The sequence below is a fragment of the Tamandua tetradactyla genome, chromosome 4 (assembly GCF_023851605.1).
Source record: "Tamandua tetradactyla isolate mTamTet1 chromosome 4, mTamTet1.pri, whole genome shotgun sequence".
NCBI lineage: Eukaryota > Metazoa > Chordata > Mammalia > Pilosa > Myrmecophagidae > Tamandua > Tamandua tetradactyla.
Genome location: NC_135330.1, coordinates 34,080,905 through 34,097,960, shown reverse-complemented (window position 1 = coordinate 34,097,960; position 17,056 = coordinate 34,080,905). Strand labels below are relative to the sequence as shown.

The window sequence follows — 17,056 nt, the reverse complement described above, 5'->3', positions numbered from 1 at the left end:
GCAGCGTTATTTACAATTGCAAAGAGATGGAAACAGCCAAAATGTCCATCAACAGACGAGTGGCTAAACAAACTGTGGTATATACATACGATGGAATATTATGCAGCTTTAAGGCAGGATAAACTTATGAAGCATGTAATAACATGGATGGACCTAGAGAACATTATGCTGAGTGAGTCTAGCCAAAAACTAAAAGACAAATACTGTATGGTCCCAATGATGTGAATCGACACTCGAGAATAAACTTGGAATATGTTATTGGTAACAGAGTTCAGCAGGAGTTAGAAACAGGGTAAGATAATGGGTAATTGGAGCTGATGGGATACAGACTGTGCAATAGGACTAGATACAAAAACTCAAAAATGGACAGCACAATAATACCTAATTGTAAAGTATCGTGTTAAAACACTGAATGAAGCTGCATCCGAGCTATAGGTTTTTGTTTTGTTTTGTCTTGTTCTTACTATTATTACTTTTATTTTTTTTTCTCTATATTAACATTCTATATCTTTTTCGGTTATATTGCTAGTTCTTCTAAACCGATGCAAATGTACTAAGAAACGATGATCATGCATCTATGTGATGATGTTAAAAAAAAAAATGGACAGCACAATACTACCTAATTGTAATGTAATTATGTTAAAACACTGAATGAAGCTGCATCTGAGCTATAGTTTTTTTTTCTTATATATTTTTGTATTCTTATTTTTATTTTTTTCTCTATATTATCATTTTACTTCTTTTTCTGTTGTCTTGCTATTTCTTTTTCTAAATCAATGCATATGTACTAAGAAATGATGATCATACATCTATGTGATGATATTAAGAATTACTGATTGCATATGTAGAATGGAATGATTTCTAAATGTTGTGTTAGCTAATTTTTTTTAATTAATAAAAAAAAAAGCCAAAAAAAAAAAAAAAAGAATAAGTCCTGAGGAGGAGGAGGCAGTGGAAGATGATGTGGCTCAGGGAGAGCAAGTAGACAGCATGAGTAAGGGAGCTGAGCCACCTGCTGCCAGCCTTTGCCCACCGCCACCTCCCCTCCATAAGCCCAAGCCCCAGCTAGGCCCACACTCTTCCCTAACCCCTCCTTGTCATCAGGCAGTGAGGGCAGCATGAGCAAGGGGGAGGGAGAGCAAGTGCCTAGAGGAGGTGGCTGGACTGAGTGAGCACCAGCACCTGTGGCTTGAGGGAAAGCCACCTGCCCGCCCCCTTCACCTTCCCTTCTCCACCCACCCCCACATCCCCCCACCCCACTGCCACCACTAATTAAAAGTCAGTGAAAAGGAGCTCAACTCTAACCACAATGGCTGAAGAGATCTCAGAAAAAGAACAGCGGGAAGCAATTGAACATATTGATGAAGTACAAACTGAGATAGACAGACTTAATGAACAAGCCAGTGAGGAGATTTTAAAAGTAGAACAGAAATACAATAAATTCCACCAATGATTCTTTCAGAAGAGGTCAGAATTGATCACCCAAATCCCCAATTTTGGGGTAACAACATTTGTTAACCATCCGCAAGTGTCTGCAGTGCTTGGGGAGGAGGATATAGAGGCACCGCATTATATGACAAGAGTTGAAGTAACAGAACTTGAACATATTAAGTCAGTTTACAGAATAGATTTTTATTTTGATGAAAATCCTTACTTCAAAAATAAAGTTCTCTCCAAAGAATTTCATCTGAATGAGAGTAGTGATCCATTCTCAATGTCTACTGAAATCTAAAGGAAATCTAGACATGACTTGATGAAACATTCAAGTCAAACCAGCAGGAAGAGGCAGCATGAAGAACCAGAGAGCTCCCTTACTGGTTTACTGATCGTTCTGATGCAGGTGCCGGTAAGTTAGGAGAGGTCATCAAGGATGATATTTGGCCAAATCCATTACAGTACTATTTGGTTCCTGATATGGATGATGAGGAAAGAGAAGGAGAAGAAGAAGATGATGATGATGAAGGTTTAGAAGATACTGATGAAGAAAGGGATAAGGATGAATGGGAAGAAGATGAAGATGATGATGAGGGAGAGGAAGGAGAAGAGGATGAAGGAGAAGATGACTAACAGAACACTGGTGGATTTCAATCTTCCCTTTTAAATTTTCTCCAGTCTCTGGGAGCAAGGTCCAGTCTCTTTTTTTCCTCATGTGCTCACTCGCCTCCCCCCCCCCCCCCCCCCCGCATGGGCAGGCACTGGGAATTGAACCTGGGTCCCCGGGATGGCAGGCGAGAGCTCTTCCTGCTGAGCCACCGTGGCCCACCCTCACTCTGTTTTTGAGTTCTCTTTTTTCTCCTTTATACGGTGGTTTTCAACTTATTTGGGGGAAAATATCTTGGGCAGAATACAGTGGGGAAAGAATCTCTACCTTTTCTGTTCCAAGTGCATTTTTACTCCTTCCTGTCTCAACAGAAAGCTTTACGGAATCAACACAGCACTGTGCTCTCTGGGAAAAAAGAAAAATCTTCTGTTCCCTTCACTCTGTGCTAGGCCCCTGTGTAGCAGTGCAGAGAATTCTAATGCTTTTCCTCCTTTCTCTGTATATTAGGCTCAGAGATTACACTGTGTCTAACTGTGAATATGTACAGTTAGCATTCACCATTATGCATCTGCCTACTTTCTCTTGTTTAGAAAATGAAAAAGAAAAACCTTAAAAAATGGGGTTATAGAAGGTCAGCAAAGGGTGAATTAGAAATGATTGGGTGGGTTAAGTGGGGATTTTGACAACATGGCTTCTCCTTTGGCACATTTAATTGTGATGTTTAATGAACATTCTTAGAGTTTAAGATGACACTTTTAAAATAAAATTTCTTCTAATGATGACCTGGGCCCTGCCACTTGATGGGAGAAGCAGCAGAACCTGTAGGATCTTATTTGCAATTGACGTTTTCTGTTATAATTTTGTTCCTTTTATTTTTAAATTTTCTTTTTGTTTCACTGGAAAGGAAAGGTGATGCTCAGTTTTAAACATTAAAAGTATACAGGTTGCATTGCTACAATAAAACTACGTGTGTGCACACAGGAACAAAAAAAGCATGGTCTTGCCAAAACTTTGATTTGAGACATCTGACTTCTAAAACCATCAATCAATAAATTCTTGTTTAAGCCAACATGTGTAGTAGTTGTCAGAGCAGCTTTAGCAAACTAAGATAGACATGTTATTTACCCTCTCTGATTGAATGGGTAAAAAATGTAGAATCTACCTCACCTGGTCTACTGTGATTAAATGAAATAAGTGTGATGTTCTTAGCACAGTACTTGCACAAGTAAATTCTCAATAAATATTCGATATTACTATTATTCTGTTTTCACCCTATTAGCTCTAAACACAATGATCATTGACTCCATCCAAATAGCATGTTACCCCATGCTCCTAGAGTGGTTGATACTGGGAAGAACCAGCTTTCTTAAGAACTCGCACATGGAGTCTCCTGTATTAGAATCCCACATGGTGTTACAAGCATTTGTTTCATGGTGTATAGCTATGTGGGATCATGGTAGAGCAAAGGCAGAACAGAAGAGAAAAGTGCATTCTATCAGTGGGCAATAGTTACAGCCAGAAATCAGACAAGCTCCTTCTTTTTCCTTCTTGCCTGATTATGACTATTTGTGGTAAAATAGGGAAAATGGGGGTGGATTACCAGTAGTATCTTGTGACCTCCAGGATCTGTTGGACATCTGGGGTTGGAGTGGGACAAAAACAGTTTGCATTGGCTAGATAGATCATAGGAACTTCTAATCTTACCTTCAGACTTTCTAAAGTGTTTCTTGGGACAGGCTTAGAGCTAACCTAAAGTATGCCTCTGCCCAGATCATGAGCTCATGGGGAGCCAGCCCTGCAAATACAAAAGGGACCTCTCCAAACAAACAGGAAATCTTTCATCAGCCATTCAAAAACACTGGTATTCTATGCCAAATGCTTCTGCTGTATACTGGGATTGCTTAGGGAACCTCTGGAAGGCTACCTTCTATGTTCTTAAATATAGACAAGTTGTGCCTTCAAAGAAGTTCCACTTCTTAAAAACCTGCACTCTACAGAATTTGTTTTTGAGGTCAGGGAAATCAGTGGACTTATTTAGAAATCCTGGTCGGGTGACTGCCTTGAGGCTGTGGTAGGCTCAGCTAGAATGAGCTCCCCATTTTTTCTGAGGTGGAGAGATGGAAGTTCTGATTAACTCTACTGCTTCATATCAGTATGGCAACAGAGGCTGAGCCTCAGGTTCAGAGGACAAATATTCCCATTTTGCATGTATGCAGACCCTGGGTAGGACTACTGCATTTATCTCCTACTTTTAGAGAAATTCTTTTGCTGCCAGTGGGAAAATATTCACAGGTAGGTGGCACATTTACTCGGGATTCTAGAAATGGGCATAGGAAGATGGTGCTTTGTTGCTTTATGACTGGCAAAAAGAATTTTCACTGGTCTTGGGAAGTTAAATGTAAGGTGGAAGTTTCCCAGGTAATATCTGGGCCACTGATCTCCATCTAGGAAAGGCCAAGAACAAAAGGCAAGCCCAGTCAATGTGGGCTAGGAAGCAGGAGACAGTGATCTCACCATGGTCAAGTCAGTAGGCCCAATTAAGTGGCCTGCTGGATCTCTCCATGAGAACGGCATAGTGCCTGCGCACATGGAGCAGGTCTGGGTGTGGTGAAGAGCCAGGCCTCGTGGATGATAGGCTTCCTAGCCAAGCTTCTAAGGTCCCTAAGCATATTACGGTAGAGACCTTGACACATTACCATGATCCACTCCAGAGAGACATGAAACACATCTCTATTAAGATTAGGAACTGGGCAGAAAGGAGGTGTAAGATGATGCCCAAGCAGTTTCCTCATTACTGGCAGGACAAGGCAGTTTTCTGGCAGTGAGGCCACATCTTTGTCTGGATATCTGAGCACAGAGGGGCTGGTCTCCCATAGCACAGCAGCTTTGGGAAGAGAGGGACAGGGCTGGCTATGCCCCAATAGGTGGTAACTGTAAGCAGAAGCAATAGCTTCAGCTTTGACTGTTAGTTGGGTCATTGCAGACAGCCAACTGAAGAATTTCATGTTTTTTCCTTCTACAGGAGAAGAATGGGATCGACTATACTCCATCCATTTAGCCTCAGTAGATCCTAGGCAGTGCTGAAACCCATCTGCATATACTTTGATGGTGGCTGAGGCAGACCTGCCAGGCATTGGGCTTAATAAGACTGGGGTGTGGACTCAGGGAGTTTCAGAAGCTGAAGGAGCAGGCAAAGGTCTAAAATTCCAGGGACAAATTCAAAGGAACACCAAAGCCAAAGCAGATATAGAGATCTCAGCACAGGAATATGTGGCCAAAGAAATAAGAGCAAATTCAAGTGAGCCATGAGCAATGAACTAGGAAGTAATCCTTCATTAAGTGTCTGCTCAGAACATCCATTTGCCATTTCCAACTTATTTTTACAAGTTAATCAATCTCTAATGCATGGATGGGTCCAGGGTCAGGAACAGAAAAACAAATGAGTCAATAAAAGCAAAAAATTAAAAAAGTAAAAAATTTTAAAAGGGGATACTGGGTGAATCTTTGGTAAAAGAAACTGTGCTATAGCCCTGGGCACTTTGCCGTTGTCAAACCACTTAGACGTCATTGTAGTAAGCTGGGGGCTCAGGAATTCTCATCACCATTCTGGGCCTGTTCCATCTTCTGAGCAATAAGGATAACAAGATCTGCCCTACCTACTTTGTATGATTATTATGATGATTAGATGAATCATAAAATGCTTTGAGAAAACTGAAAATGTTGCAGAAACCTGGGAGTGATATCAGGAGTTTTGCTTATAAATTGGAAAAATAACACTTCTTATTTGCCACTCTTCTCTGCAGAGTTCAAAGTCTTCAAATTTCTTTATAGAAAATGACACTTTACACAGATCTCTACTAGAAAATCAACTGAAGAAGTTAGCAAACTTTTCCACAAGCTACTTTTATTCTGGGCAGTAAGCTAATGCACTGACTCTCTGCAGCAATTACTGTGACTTTTAAAGAAACACTCCCCTTGGGTTTGTATTGTTGTGGCTTTTCTGTTGGCTGTTGCAGAGGAAGTCCCTTGAATGAGCCACATAGTTGGCTCTATAGCACAGAGATATCAGAGGCAGTGTTCAGTGGAGGTAGCCATTGTGAACTGCGGTTCATTACTGATGCTGCTTTGATTTCATCTTGTTATTGGCTTTATTCCGGATTTTAGATCTAGCGGTGGGAGTACCTTCCTTGCGTGATACCTCTGGGAACAAAACAAAACAATGAGTATTGTAGCAATAATACCTTATATTTACTGAGGGCTTTTAACTTTACAAAGCATTCTTTTTCATCCGGCAGGCACCGGGAATCTAACGCGAGTCTCCGGGATGGCAGGTGAGAATTCTGCCACTGAGCCACAGTGGAACCACCCTACAAAGCATTTTTAAAATTCCATTTTGTTCCAAGTAAACGCCCCTACCCTGGCCCCCAAATCTACACACAGACTATGTGTCAAAACTTTGACTCTAAGTTAGTTAATGTGATTCAAAATACATTTTCCCAAAGGTTAAATGCGGTTAGTTAGTTGCCCCAGAAGCAGGGGGCTGTGATACAGGACAGAACAAGAGAAAGAGGGAACATTTCCCAAGAAAAAATATCCAAGTAAAGTTAGTCTTCAGACTTCTCCCATATCCATTCCTGCATTCCTTCTGTCTACTGGTCCCTCTCTCTACCCTCCTGCATACAGGCCCTGCACAAACTTTACCCACCCGCAGGTTTGAGTGCAGGGAGTCTCCAGCCATCAAGCTCGCTCTCACAGTGTGTGTTTTTAAAGAGGCTGCTGCGTCTCAGCAAGCTTCCCAATTCGAATCCTTCAGACTGGCCGCCTCCTCCATCCCGCATCGCCTCACATTTACCCACACCCTTGAATTGCTTTTAGTGTATCCTCCCCAAACTGAACTGTAGGTCCTATAGACATATTCATCTCTGTAAACTCCCCTCTCAATTTCTTTCTCTAATCATAGCTTAGAGCACGATTTGCTAAATATTTAAAATCTTGACATTAAAACAAAAATAAATATATCTCCTTTACTCTAGCAGCCGCTCTAACTTAGATTTCACAAGGCTCCTTCCTTTACTGTAATATAACTTTCCATTCCTTCATTGTGCAACTCTCAGGAAAAAAATAATGCATATGAATGTGGCAGCAACTGATGGCTCAGAGGTGTCCGTATTTTTAAAAAGGTGTCTGCTAACCCTAAGAAACATCTAAATTACAGGATTTCAGAAGAAATTTGTTCAGGTCTCCCACGAAGCGTGAGGACTGCCTTGCTTAGGAGCCAGCTCCCCGAAGCTTTGCAAGGCTTCTCACCCTCCACTTCTGAGTCCACTGGCATGATTCCGGTGGGATATCAGGAAGAAGGGGGAAGGGAGACTTTTTGCTGATACAGGTTGTTTTTTGTAGGTTGAGGACTAACTATATATAGTTATCTTCTACCTTAAATTATTAAAGCTTCTCAATTCTGGATTTAACCTTATCTCCAAGATCCTTATAGTAATGGACAAAAGTAAGGCCCCTCATTCCATATTGAGGTAACCACATAGAGGGTTTTGTATGATTTACATTTTTTCTGTGATCTTGAAAATGTCTAGTTTTCAAATTATCAGGATAAAATTTCATACTGAATGTGAGTGGATGAAAGAAAAATAATTCATAAAAATTATCTCACATATTCAAACTCAGAACTAAATAGTTGACACACGTGGAATAAATAGCATTTTCATCAGTTCAGACTAGACAGAACGGAGAAAATGAGCTCCGAGTCTTCCTCGAAGCAGTGTTGATTCACCAACACCTGGTATGGGGGCTGCAATAACTTTGCTGATTTTTCTTGGAGGTAGGTGGAGATAGGGGTTACAGAGGAAAATAGAAAGTAGATATCTTCCCAGTACTCTCCCTTATGTTCTAGGGTTTTCCTGGGAACAGATGAAGATTGAAGAAGAAACTAAAAATTTTTAAATAGTCTTCAATATTGAATATACTGAGCACTGCTTGAGGGCAGATTGCAGCACTAATTAGACAGAAGGAAATGAGTTAAATTTCTTTTCCTGTAGAGCAAGGAAAGTAGATTATTTCTATCATCTAAAATTCAATAAATACCAAAAAAATAGAACAAAGACAAAATTCCCCATAAACCTTCATTACCCAGAGACAATCTCTGTCAATATTTAGGCATATTTATCTGTGATATTTTCCCTAGACTTTAAAAAATTGTGTCATATCCTGCTTCCTGCACTTGCTATTTTAACTCAAAAATTCCTTATGTCACTACAAACTCTTTATAAACATGATTTTAATAGTTGGATAACATTCAAGTGTGTTGATATAGCATAATTTATTTAACCTTCCTTCATGATTGGACAGGTAGCTTGCTTTTATTGTTTTCTCTTACATACAATGATGTATAAGGGTTTTTTTTCTGTACATAGGATTACTTTCTTAGACTAAACTCTCAAGAGTGAAAATATTGAGCCAAAGTATATGTGTATTTTAATGCATATTCATACATATTCTGAAATTATTTTCTATAAGGGTTGTATCTGTTTGTCCACCTACAATTATTGTCTATATAAGTACTTACTTAGCCAATTCTGGCCAGCATAGTGTTCTTCCATTTGTTAAAAATCTTTGCCAGCTTTTAGAGGTAAAAATTGTATTTTGTGTTAGTTTATTATTCCATAATGGTTAGTCACTTGATTGTCCTTTGGGTGACTTGTCTGAATAAGATAGCTATAAACTTAAATGTAAGTGCATTCCTATGAGAGGATAAACTAGTAGATCATCACTAAAGATATTGATGTTCTTTAAAAATATTTGTGGTTCCACCAAGTTTTCTTTCATAAACACAACCTAAATAAAGCAAAAAGAGAAAGCCTCACCTTTCTTGAGAGATTTTGAGGTACTTGCTATTGGCCTGACTTCTTCTTCCTCTTCCTCTTCTTTTTCTTCCCTTTCATCTCTTTCTTCTTTTTCATCATTTTCTTCTTCTCTTCCTCCTTCAGCATCTTTCCTTGTAGACTTCATGAATAATTCCTCTAGTTCTTTCTCCAGTTCCTTATTTTTTATTAAGGTATAATGAAGTTTCTCATTTGCATCTTCAAACTTCTCTTCTGCCTGTCTGGCTCTATTTTCAACTTCCCTGATGTAGCAAAGTCCAGAAAAACAGAATAAAATGGAAAGGATTGAAAATGTATCTTTACCATAGAAATTCAGTGTCTAAATAAGGCAGTGAGATTCGATGAACACATCTGAAGGGTACAGATAAAGGAAGCAACAGCATCAAGATCAGCCAAGAACTGGGGTCCTAGGAGCGACTCTAGTTTCTAACGTCAGAGTTGCAGTTACGCTGTGATTTATGAATACAACATATTATCATTTCTAAGTGAAATCTGAGTTTTGGATATCTGGTATTCTCCTTCAATAGCCAGGACCCCCTTTTTCAGGAATTAATTTTGGCTTCTCTTAATTGATGTTATCAACAAACTAAATCCAATAGTATCCCTTTTCCAACACCTTTAAAACAAAATTTTAGAATCAAGAAAACCAGTTCGAGATGTGCCTCTTAATTACTAGAGAACATGTTATATGTCTGTGTTCTTCTTTTGCATCTTCAGCCAACTTAACCATATCGCCCTTCCTAATCTTCTGGCCTGTGCTCAGTATACTCTCCCAGTGCTATTTATTTCCCTAAATCATCTCCTAGAAGAAATGGATCACTCCTTACTTACCCACCACCACCACCATACTCACACACACACCTTGACTCCCTCTACCTCTACTGTGGGCAAGGATGAATGTTCCTACTAGATTAGTGTAGTTCACTGCTTTAAGCAAAGATTTGGGTTACTCATCCCACTAGTGAGGATGAAGGAATCAGAAGAGTCAAAGGGAAACCAGGAAGTGTGAATTTCCCAGCCAAGCCTACAGGCTACTAATCTTCATCCTGTTACCATTGTAATACCTCATACTCACATTAACTTCTGCTGCATATGTTCGATTATAGCCATTGCTTCAAGATATTTATTCTTTTGGCCCACTGGATCTTGATTAACTGATTCTCTCTGACAAAGGAAATATGTGATATGAATGAACTGAGAGTCCCAGCAGTTAATACTCGACTTCTTCAGACTGTTCTGGGGCAGGCCTTTCAGAATATCTTTTTTCTAAAGCCCATATTTACCTGGTAGATGATTAAGCACACCCTTAATACCACAAAAGAATAATGATTGCCTGAGGCCAAATAGTACATCAGTTCCCAAATTATTCATCCTACAAGCAGACATAAATTTAATCAAATTTAAATGAGTTGTAAAGAAGCAGCAGGAAAAACAATAACAACCAAAAGAAGAAAAGGCTTAAGAATAAAGATAAGGGTAAACATGTTTCTCTAATAAATCAAATTTAAGGTCAAGGAAATTAACTACATTCGACTTAATAATTTACTTCACTGAGCATGTAACAATTAAATCCAATATCTTTAATCTAAATTCCTTATTAATTTAATAACTACCAGTTAAAGGCATGAATCTTGCCATGGAGTAAAAATCTGAAAAAAAAACTCTTTTATTTATTTTTACTCAGATATATTACTGAAAACAAAATAAGAGGAAGGTGAGAGAAGAAATTTTGAGAGCAGAAATTATAAGCACATTTTTATGAATATTATGATATTTTACCAGGACTGTGTATTTTTAAAATGTCATTTGTTCATATTTCCCAACCAGAGGCAAGTAAAAGGTAAATCCATATGATACATTGGAAGGGAGATTTAAGAAGGTAATCAGTCTGCCATAATCACAGAATAATCTGGTGAGCTAAAGCAAAACCCTAATTATGCCTCCTCATCCTTAATCACACCCTCCCTATCATGCTACCTTATCTTTCTCTAAAAGAAAAACAGAAAATAAATTGTGAACCTTTCACTTGTACTGTTCCTCTTTTGCTCTCTCCTTTCTTATATTTCTAATCACCTAGTTTCCCCTTTCGGTTTTGCTGTTCCTATCTTGGGTAGTTGGTTTGGGACGTAAATGCTAGAGTTGTCTAACCTGAGCCAACAGCATGTGACAAGGCTGTATCTGAACAGCACCTGCTGACTTATTTGTTCTTTGAATCCAAAAGAGATTTTCAGAGCAGATGGCCCTAGAACTGGTATTCCACACAATTATAACTATAGGTGGGATCTAAGGTAAGCCAAGGTTATGTACTGTGAACTCTGTAAAGTTGAGCCTTATGACTCCTCATTTATTCAACAGATATATAAACATTATGATGTTCAAGGAAATCATTTCTTTGTTTTGATAGTGGCAAGTTTAGATTAATGCTTTGTGGTCCATTTAACTCCTCAATAGGAAATTCCCATGGCCTGAAATGCTACATATTGGGGCTTTAGCCTTACAGCATCCTCTATGTATGCCAGGTGGCAAACACCCATACACAACTATATACTGATGCAGATGCCTCAAAGCTAACAACAGTAACTGCTTTGGGCCCTCGCCTCACACTCCCAAACTTACTCTAACTTTTATGCTCTTTCTACTTACTGCATGATAGAGACAGACATGGATAATGCATGACTCTGGGAAGCAATTGCATTGGACCCTCCTTGCTTATACCTGTCTGTTGCAGTTTTAAGCTAGTCTCTGTCTGAGTCCAGTTCTGTCTTTGGTCTTTTGGTGTTGGTCTTCCTGGGGTTTGACTTCTTACACTGGCTTGGTACTGCCTCAGGGAGGATGCAGCTCTAGGTTTAGTTCCTTGGGATCCAGTTCTCAGCACTGAACTCCTAGTCCGACATAGTGTTCCTATCAGATTTGGACATATTTTTTGGAACCACCCATTCCCAAAGGCCTCTTCCTGTTGATGTTATAAAAATAGCAAATTAGTCACTGCTCTCCAATACCTATGTCTAGGGTACATGGTATTATGGGAGAAAAACACAGACTTCTAAAGTCTCCTTTAGCCCAAATGGCAGAAGGGCAGAATGTTTAATCTTGTGTTGAAAATACTGCTAATACCCCAAATAAACCCCTGATCATCCTTCCAAAGGAGTTCACAAAATCCCCCTAGCTTCTTCATACACTTGCAACTCTTTATGGACAGCAGGTCCCATGGTTGAAGGTGGAAAAGAAGTGTTTCTAATGTCTTGTTTATTAGGGTACTGAGCAGTAGAAAACCCTATTTAGGCAGCCAAGTGGCAGCGCTTAGGGTCTGCAGAGGCTCTAAGCAATTTTGGCAGCCTCTGGGACAGCTGGTTCAATTTAGTTATCCCATGTCTCCAGTAGTCATCTGAAATGTCACTGAATTAGCTTGCCATACAGGGGCAATGTTGGAATGAGTCTGAACTCAGAAAGGGCCACAGGGGGTGTTTAGCAACAGGTTCTTAGAACTGATTAAATTGGGTCACACCTGTAAGCAGAGCAGCCTTCCCCCATATAGGGCAGAGGCTGAGTAAGGCTGCTTAATGGGATCACCCAGTTTGCCAATGAATCAGGCACAGTGCATATTGGGAAGCTGTACCTGTATTAAAGTTGTTCTATAAAATAGAACAACTGCAGGTCCCTGGTTTCCTATCCAGCGCTGAAAGAGTTAATGGACAACTGCAGGTCCCTGGTTTCCTATCAAGCTCTTAAAAGAGTTAATGAACAATTACAAGTCCCTAGTTTCTTATCTAGCTCTAAAGGAAGTAATGCAAAGGGGCAAACTTCATGGGACAAAAATTTCCCCTAAAGCCCTGAAACTTCCCCAAATCACTGAAACCTCCTAAAACTATAAAGCTTATAAAATTATGGGCCCAAAGAAAACTCTTAGTTAATAACAGAAAGCCTAGGGTTGGAAATATTGCTAAACACCTGTGCAAAGGCAAATTTTGGATATGTGATGGGATGGCCACAGGCATCAATAGTTACAATGCTAGCCTTGTAAGCACCTGGTTAACACAAACCTTGTAAGCCTTTAGTGTATAAAAGGTTACTATGGAAAACTGCTATCAGTAAAACCTTTCTATAAAACAAGCTATGATGGTTAAGTTCTGGTGTCAACTTGGCCAAGTGATTATACCCAGTTGTCTCATCAGGCAAGTATGGACCTGACCATTGCTGCAAGGATATTTTGTAGCTGGTTGATAAACCAGAAGGCTGGTGGATTAAATCATCAGTCAGTTGATTGCATCTGTGGCTGATTACATCTGTGGTCAACTAAGGCATGTCTCCCACAATGAGATAATCTGATCAGCTGAAGGGTGTTAAGGAAGCAGAGAAACTCTTTCCTTTCACTGCTTTTCAGCCAACGAGCCTCTTCTGTGGAGTTCACCCAGACCCTTCATTAAGAACCACCAGCTTCACAGCCTGCCTTGTGGATTTTAGACTCTTCCATTCCCATGTGCATCAGAAATCTTTATAAATCTCATATTTACGGATCTCTCCTATTGATTCTGTTTCTCTAGAGAACTCTTACTAACATACAAACTAACCCACTCCACTCAGTGCATGCTTCTCCCTTGTTAACTTCTTTAACATGTACTCTTTCTCTCTTTCTTTAATAAACTTTACTACTTATTCCTACTGGCCCTCTCATTTATTTTAACTCCTGAACCTCAAACAGAGCTCAGCTGGCACTGTTGCCAGCAAGGCACCAGTTACAGTACCAGACATGATAGGCCATTTTTCATGGGTGCCTGCTTTTAGTACAATCTCCACAAATTCTTATAATACCTTAGCTCCTAAGTAACCAAGGAGAGTTTGATATAGTGGATGGTCCAGAACTCTACTCTAGTGGACACAATTCCCTACCCCTACACATATACACTCACTATTACTTATACAAATGGTTCGCATGCCCTAGCAGTTAAATGGTTCTTAATTTGGGGGTTGAGAAATACAATGAAATCTATGGATCGCTCCTCCATACACACACACATCCAAGAAAGTGCACAGTATGAAGAGACGTACAAAATATTGCATACAATTTCAGGAGATTAATGCAAGGAAGGCCATCCACAGACTTCTAAGGGGAAGGCATCCTATACTGAGAGAGATGACAATCTAGAGCTGACTTTAAGTCTATCATGGTCCTAGAACTTTCTATGGAGAAATTTTAAATATGCTTTCCTGCTGAATTTTCATAGCCAACCTCTTAAAATCTCAGCTCAGTTTCCAATCTCCCAACAATTGATGTGTTTAGAGGTATGTGCTTATCACAGCCCTCACTAAAATCTGTTGAATGAATACAGTAAAAAAATTGATCAGATCTTGGCCAAGGGATGGTTAAATTAAGAATGAAATACTGATTTTAAAATAAGATCTAAAGAAGTAAAGGACAAGTTTTTGTAAAGTTAAAGGGAGAAAATGGGATAATGGTGGGAGAAAAAAAGATTTGTTAAATACATTACTTATGAGCTCTGGTCCACTTGCAGGAACTAAAATTTATTGTACCCATATCATTTTCACATTATGTTAAATAGTTCTGAACTATATAGTTGGGTTTCAAATACTTACCCAGGAAGACAGTTCATCCATTCCAAATAGAGGTTTGGAATGAACATTTTCATCTATTCCAATGACTCGTATGATTTTGTCCTTCTCCATTGATGTTGAAGGTTCCTGGGGTCCAGAAACACCAAGGATCCATTAGTGGTCTGGTGTGGACACAGTGGCTTATCAAGTTGCCTGGCACCACTTGCTTTAATTATTCAACAAGTATTTTTGAGGGCTCCCACATAGCAGATGCTGTGTGAGAAATTGGTTAGGGTATATGAATGGGGACAAGAGGAAGTAATTGTGGAAAAAACAAAGAGGATTTATTCTAGATCTCAGAAATTCCCAGCATGGTAGGAGAGACAGACAACAAAATAAACAATTATGGTACAAGTTGATTACTGTCACTAAAGTGTAACCAAGAAGCTAGGATTTAAGGGATAATTAAGACTACTAAATCATTATATAAACATTCCTTCTTTTTCTTTTTTTTGTTACATTAGAGAGAGAAAAATATCTGAAATCTCTGAACTATAATTCAGCTGCCCTGACATCTGACAAATGATTGTAAAAGTCCTTATCTGGTGCCTTTGTGATTTTAAGAGCCATTACTCCCTTTGTCAGGTCTTTTTCTAAAAGTAACTTGTAGGGACAAAGGGTTAATAGAAGAACTTGTGTCAGCCATTAACTGGTTCCAGCCCCAAGTTCACTCCTTTACATTTGCAAATGTTTCTTGCTTACACTCACTATTATAATGGCTATTCTAGCCTAGTATCAGCCCTGTGTATACTTACTATTGAAATGATGATTCTACCTCCTTTCCTTTGAGGTTGCACTTTTGAAATGATAACTGTTTTTCTTTCTGCTTAGATTTGCTATTTGAAATTGTAATGACTTCATCTCCCTTTGCTGGAATCCATAAAAACCTTAAGATGGTGGAATAAGATAGGTTGAGTTCACCCCTGCTCCAAGGAACAACTAGAGAAGGAATAGAAGGGTGACTGACATGGTGATTCCAGGATATAAGTGACCTGGGAGAGTTTTCTGCACCACATAGAGAGGCCCTAGTTACAAAAGCTGAGGAAGTGAGAAATAGAAAACTAGAGACTATCCAGCTGGTGCAAACATCCTGACACAGAAGCCCAGAGCCCTCAGGAATGCACGGACAGGGAGACAGGGACTAGGAAGTAAGCCAGGCCATGTCCCTTGAATGCGCTACCCTCACCAGTGCAGCCCCATGACCCCTGACTCACCACACACCCCACACACCTGAACCCCATAACCTGCCCCCACGTCCCGCACTCCAGGCACCCCTGCCCCACATATTCCTGGCATGTGTACCCACCCTACACCCCCACCCCAAGTGCATACATGCCTGCCCCAGGCAAATCAACCTTTCCTGCCAGATGGTCTCGCCCTGCCCCTCCCAAGCCCTACCTCCTTCTCCCTGCCCCCTGAAGGCAGTGGGTAGCACATAAAGTCTGCAGATGCTTACCTCCATACACAGGTTGCACCAGTCCCTAGCCCATATAGTCATGCAATCCTACCCTACCCGCTCTGAGCTCTGCGCATGTGTACACCAGTTTACAGTACTCCCAGATTCACGCATGCACATGGCCCCCAGTCACACCCACCAGCACTGGGCAAGAGCTAACCTGCACAGTTGGGCCACATCCACCCCCAGACCATGCAGGTGCAATGTGACCCACTGCCCTAAGCCCTGCACATGTGCAAAAAGACCCTGCACCATATACTAGAACACACCAGGGACCTGCCCCCCCAGACCCGTGCACCCACGCCGCCACATCCTCCCTGCCGCTGGTTGCTCATGCTCACAGCCACCAGCATAGCATCCCCAACCTGCACCTATACCTGCGCTGCAATGCAGCACCACACTGTTGTGCCCTGCCCCATACATGACATCCTACTCCACATCCATCCCACAAATACAAAGCTTTAGACTACTGATGGAAATCAACTTCCAAAGTAAACCAATCAAGATATTTACATGCCTTGAAGACAACAGAAGATCAATAAGCATATGATGCAGACACATGTAGCCAAGTCTAATAACCAAATTAAAACACCAGAGGAGATGCAAACATTTGAACAACTAATCAAAGAAGTTCATATAACTCTACTAAATAAAATAAATGGGATGGCTAATGACATAGGGAAATTAAGAAGACACTAGAAGAGTATAAAGAGGAATTTGAAAGAATAAATAGAAAATAGCAGCTATAATTGAGATTAAAAAGTCTGTAGACCAAATAAAAAAATACTAGAGAAACACAACAGCAGATTTGAAGAGGCAGAAGAAAGAATAAGCAAACTAGAGGACAGGCAACTGATTTTGAACACTCAAAACAGCAAATGGCAAAAAAGTCAGAAAAATTTGAATTGCATCTCAGGGAAATGATGGACAAAACAAAGTGCACATATATAAGAATCACTGGTATCCCAGAAGAAGAGAAGAGTAAAGGAAGATTAGGAAGAGCTAGGAAGATTAGTTGAGGATATAAAGGGGGAAAACTTCCCAACCCTTATAAAG

At 40.0% G+C, this 17,056-nt stretch overlaps 1 protein-coding gene and 1 pseudogene across 5 annotated transcripts in view; one reads left to right on the top strand and one right to left on the bottom strand.

Moving 5' to 3' along the window:
• The first annotated feature begins 990 nt into the window (after window positions 1-990).
• On the top strand, window positions 991-2,067 carry LOC143680201 (protein SET-like; annotated as a pseudogene).
• A 3,858-nt stretch (window positions 2,068-5,925) lies between these two features.
• The window catches only part of AXDND1 (axonemal dynein light chain domain containing 1), a 259,424-nt gene continuing 248,293 nt past the window's right edge, over window positions 5,926-17,056 (bottom strand). For all 5 annotated transcript variants that reach the window (XM_077157121.1, XM_077157125.1, XM_077157122.1 and 2 more), the window contains exons 23-26: window positions 14,527-14,631; window positions 10,010-10,098; window positions 8,917-9,176; window positions 5,926-6,241 (exon numbers count right to left, since the gene is read on the bottom strand). In XM_077157121.1, the coding sequence (XP_077013236.1) occupies window positions 6,153-6,241; window positions 8,917-9,176; window positions 10,010-10,098; window positions 14,527-14,631 (543 nt within the window). In that variant the 3' untranslated portion in view covers window positions 5,926-6,152. The remainder of the gene's footprint in view (window positions 6,242-8,916; window positions 9,177-10,009; window positions 10,099-14,526; window positions 14,632-17,056) is intronic.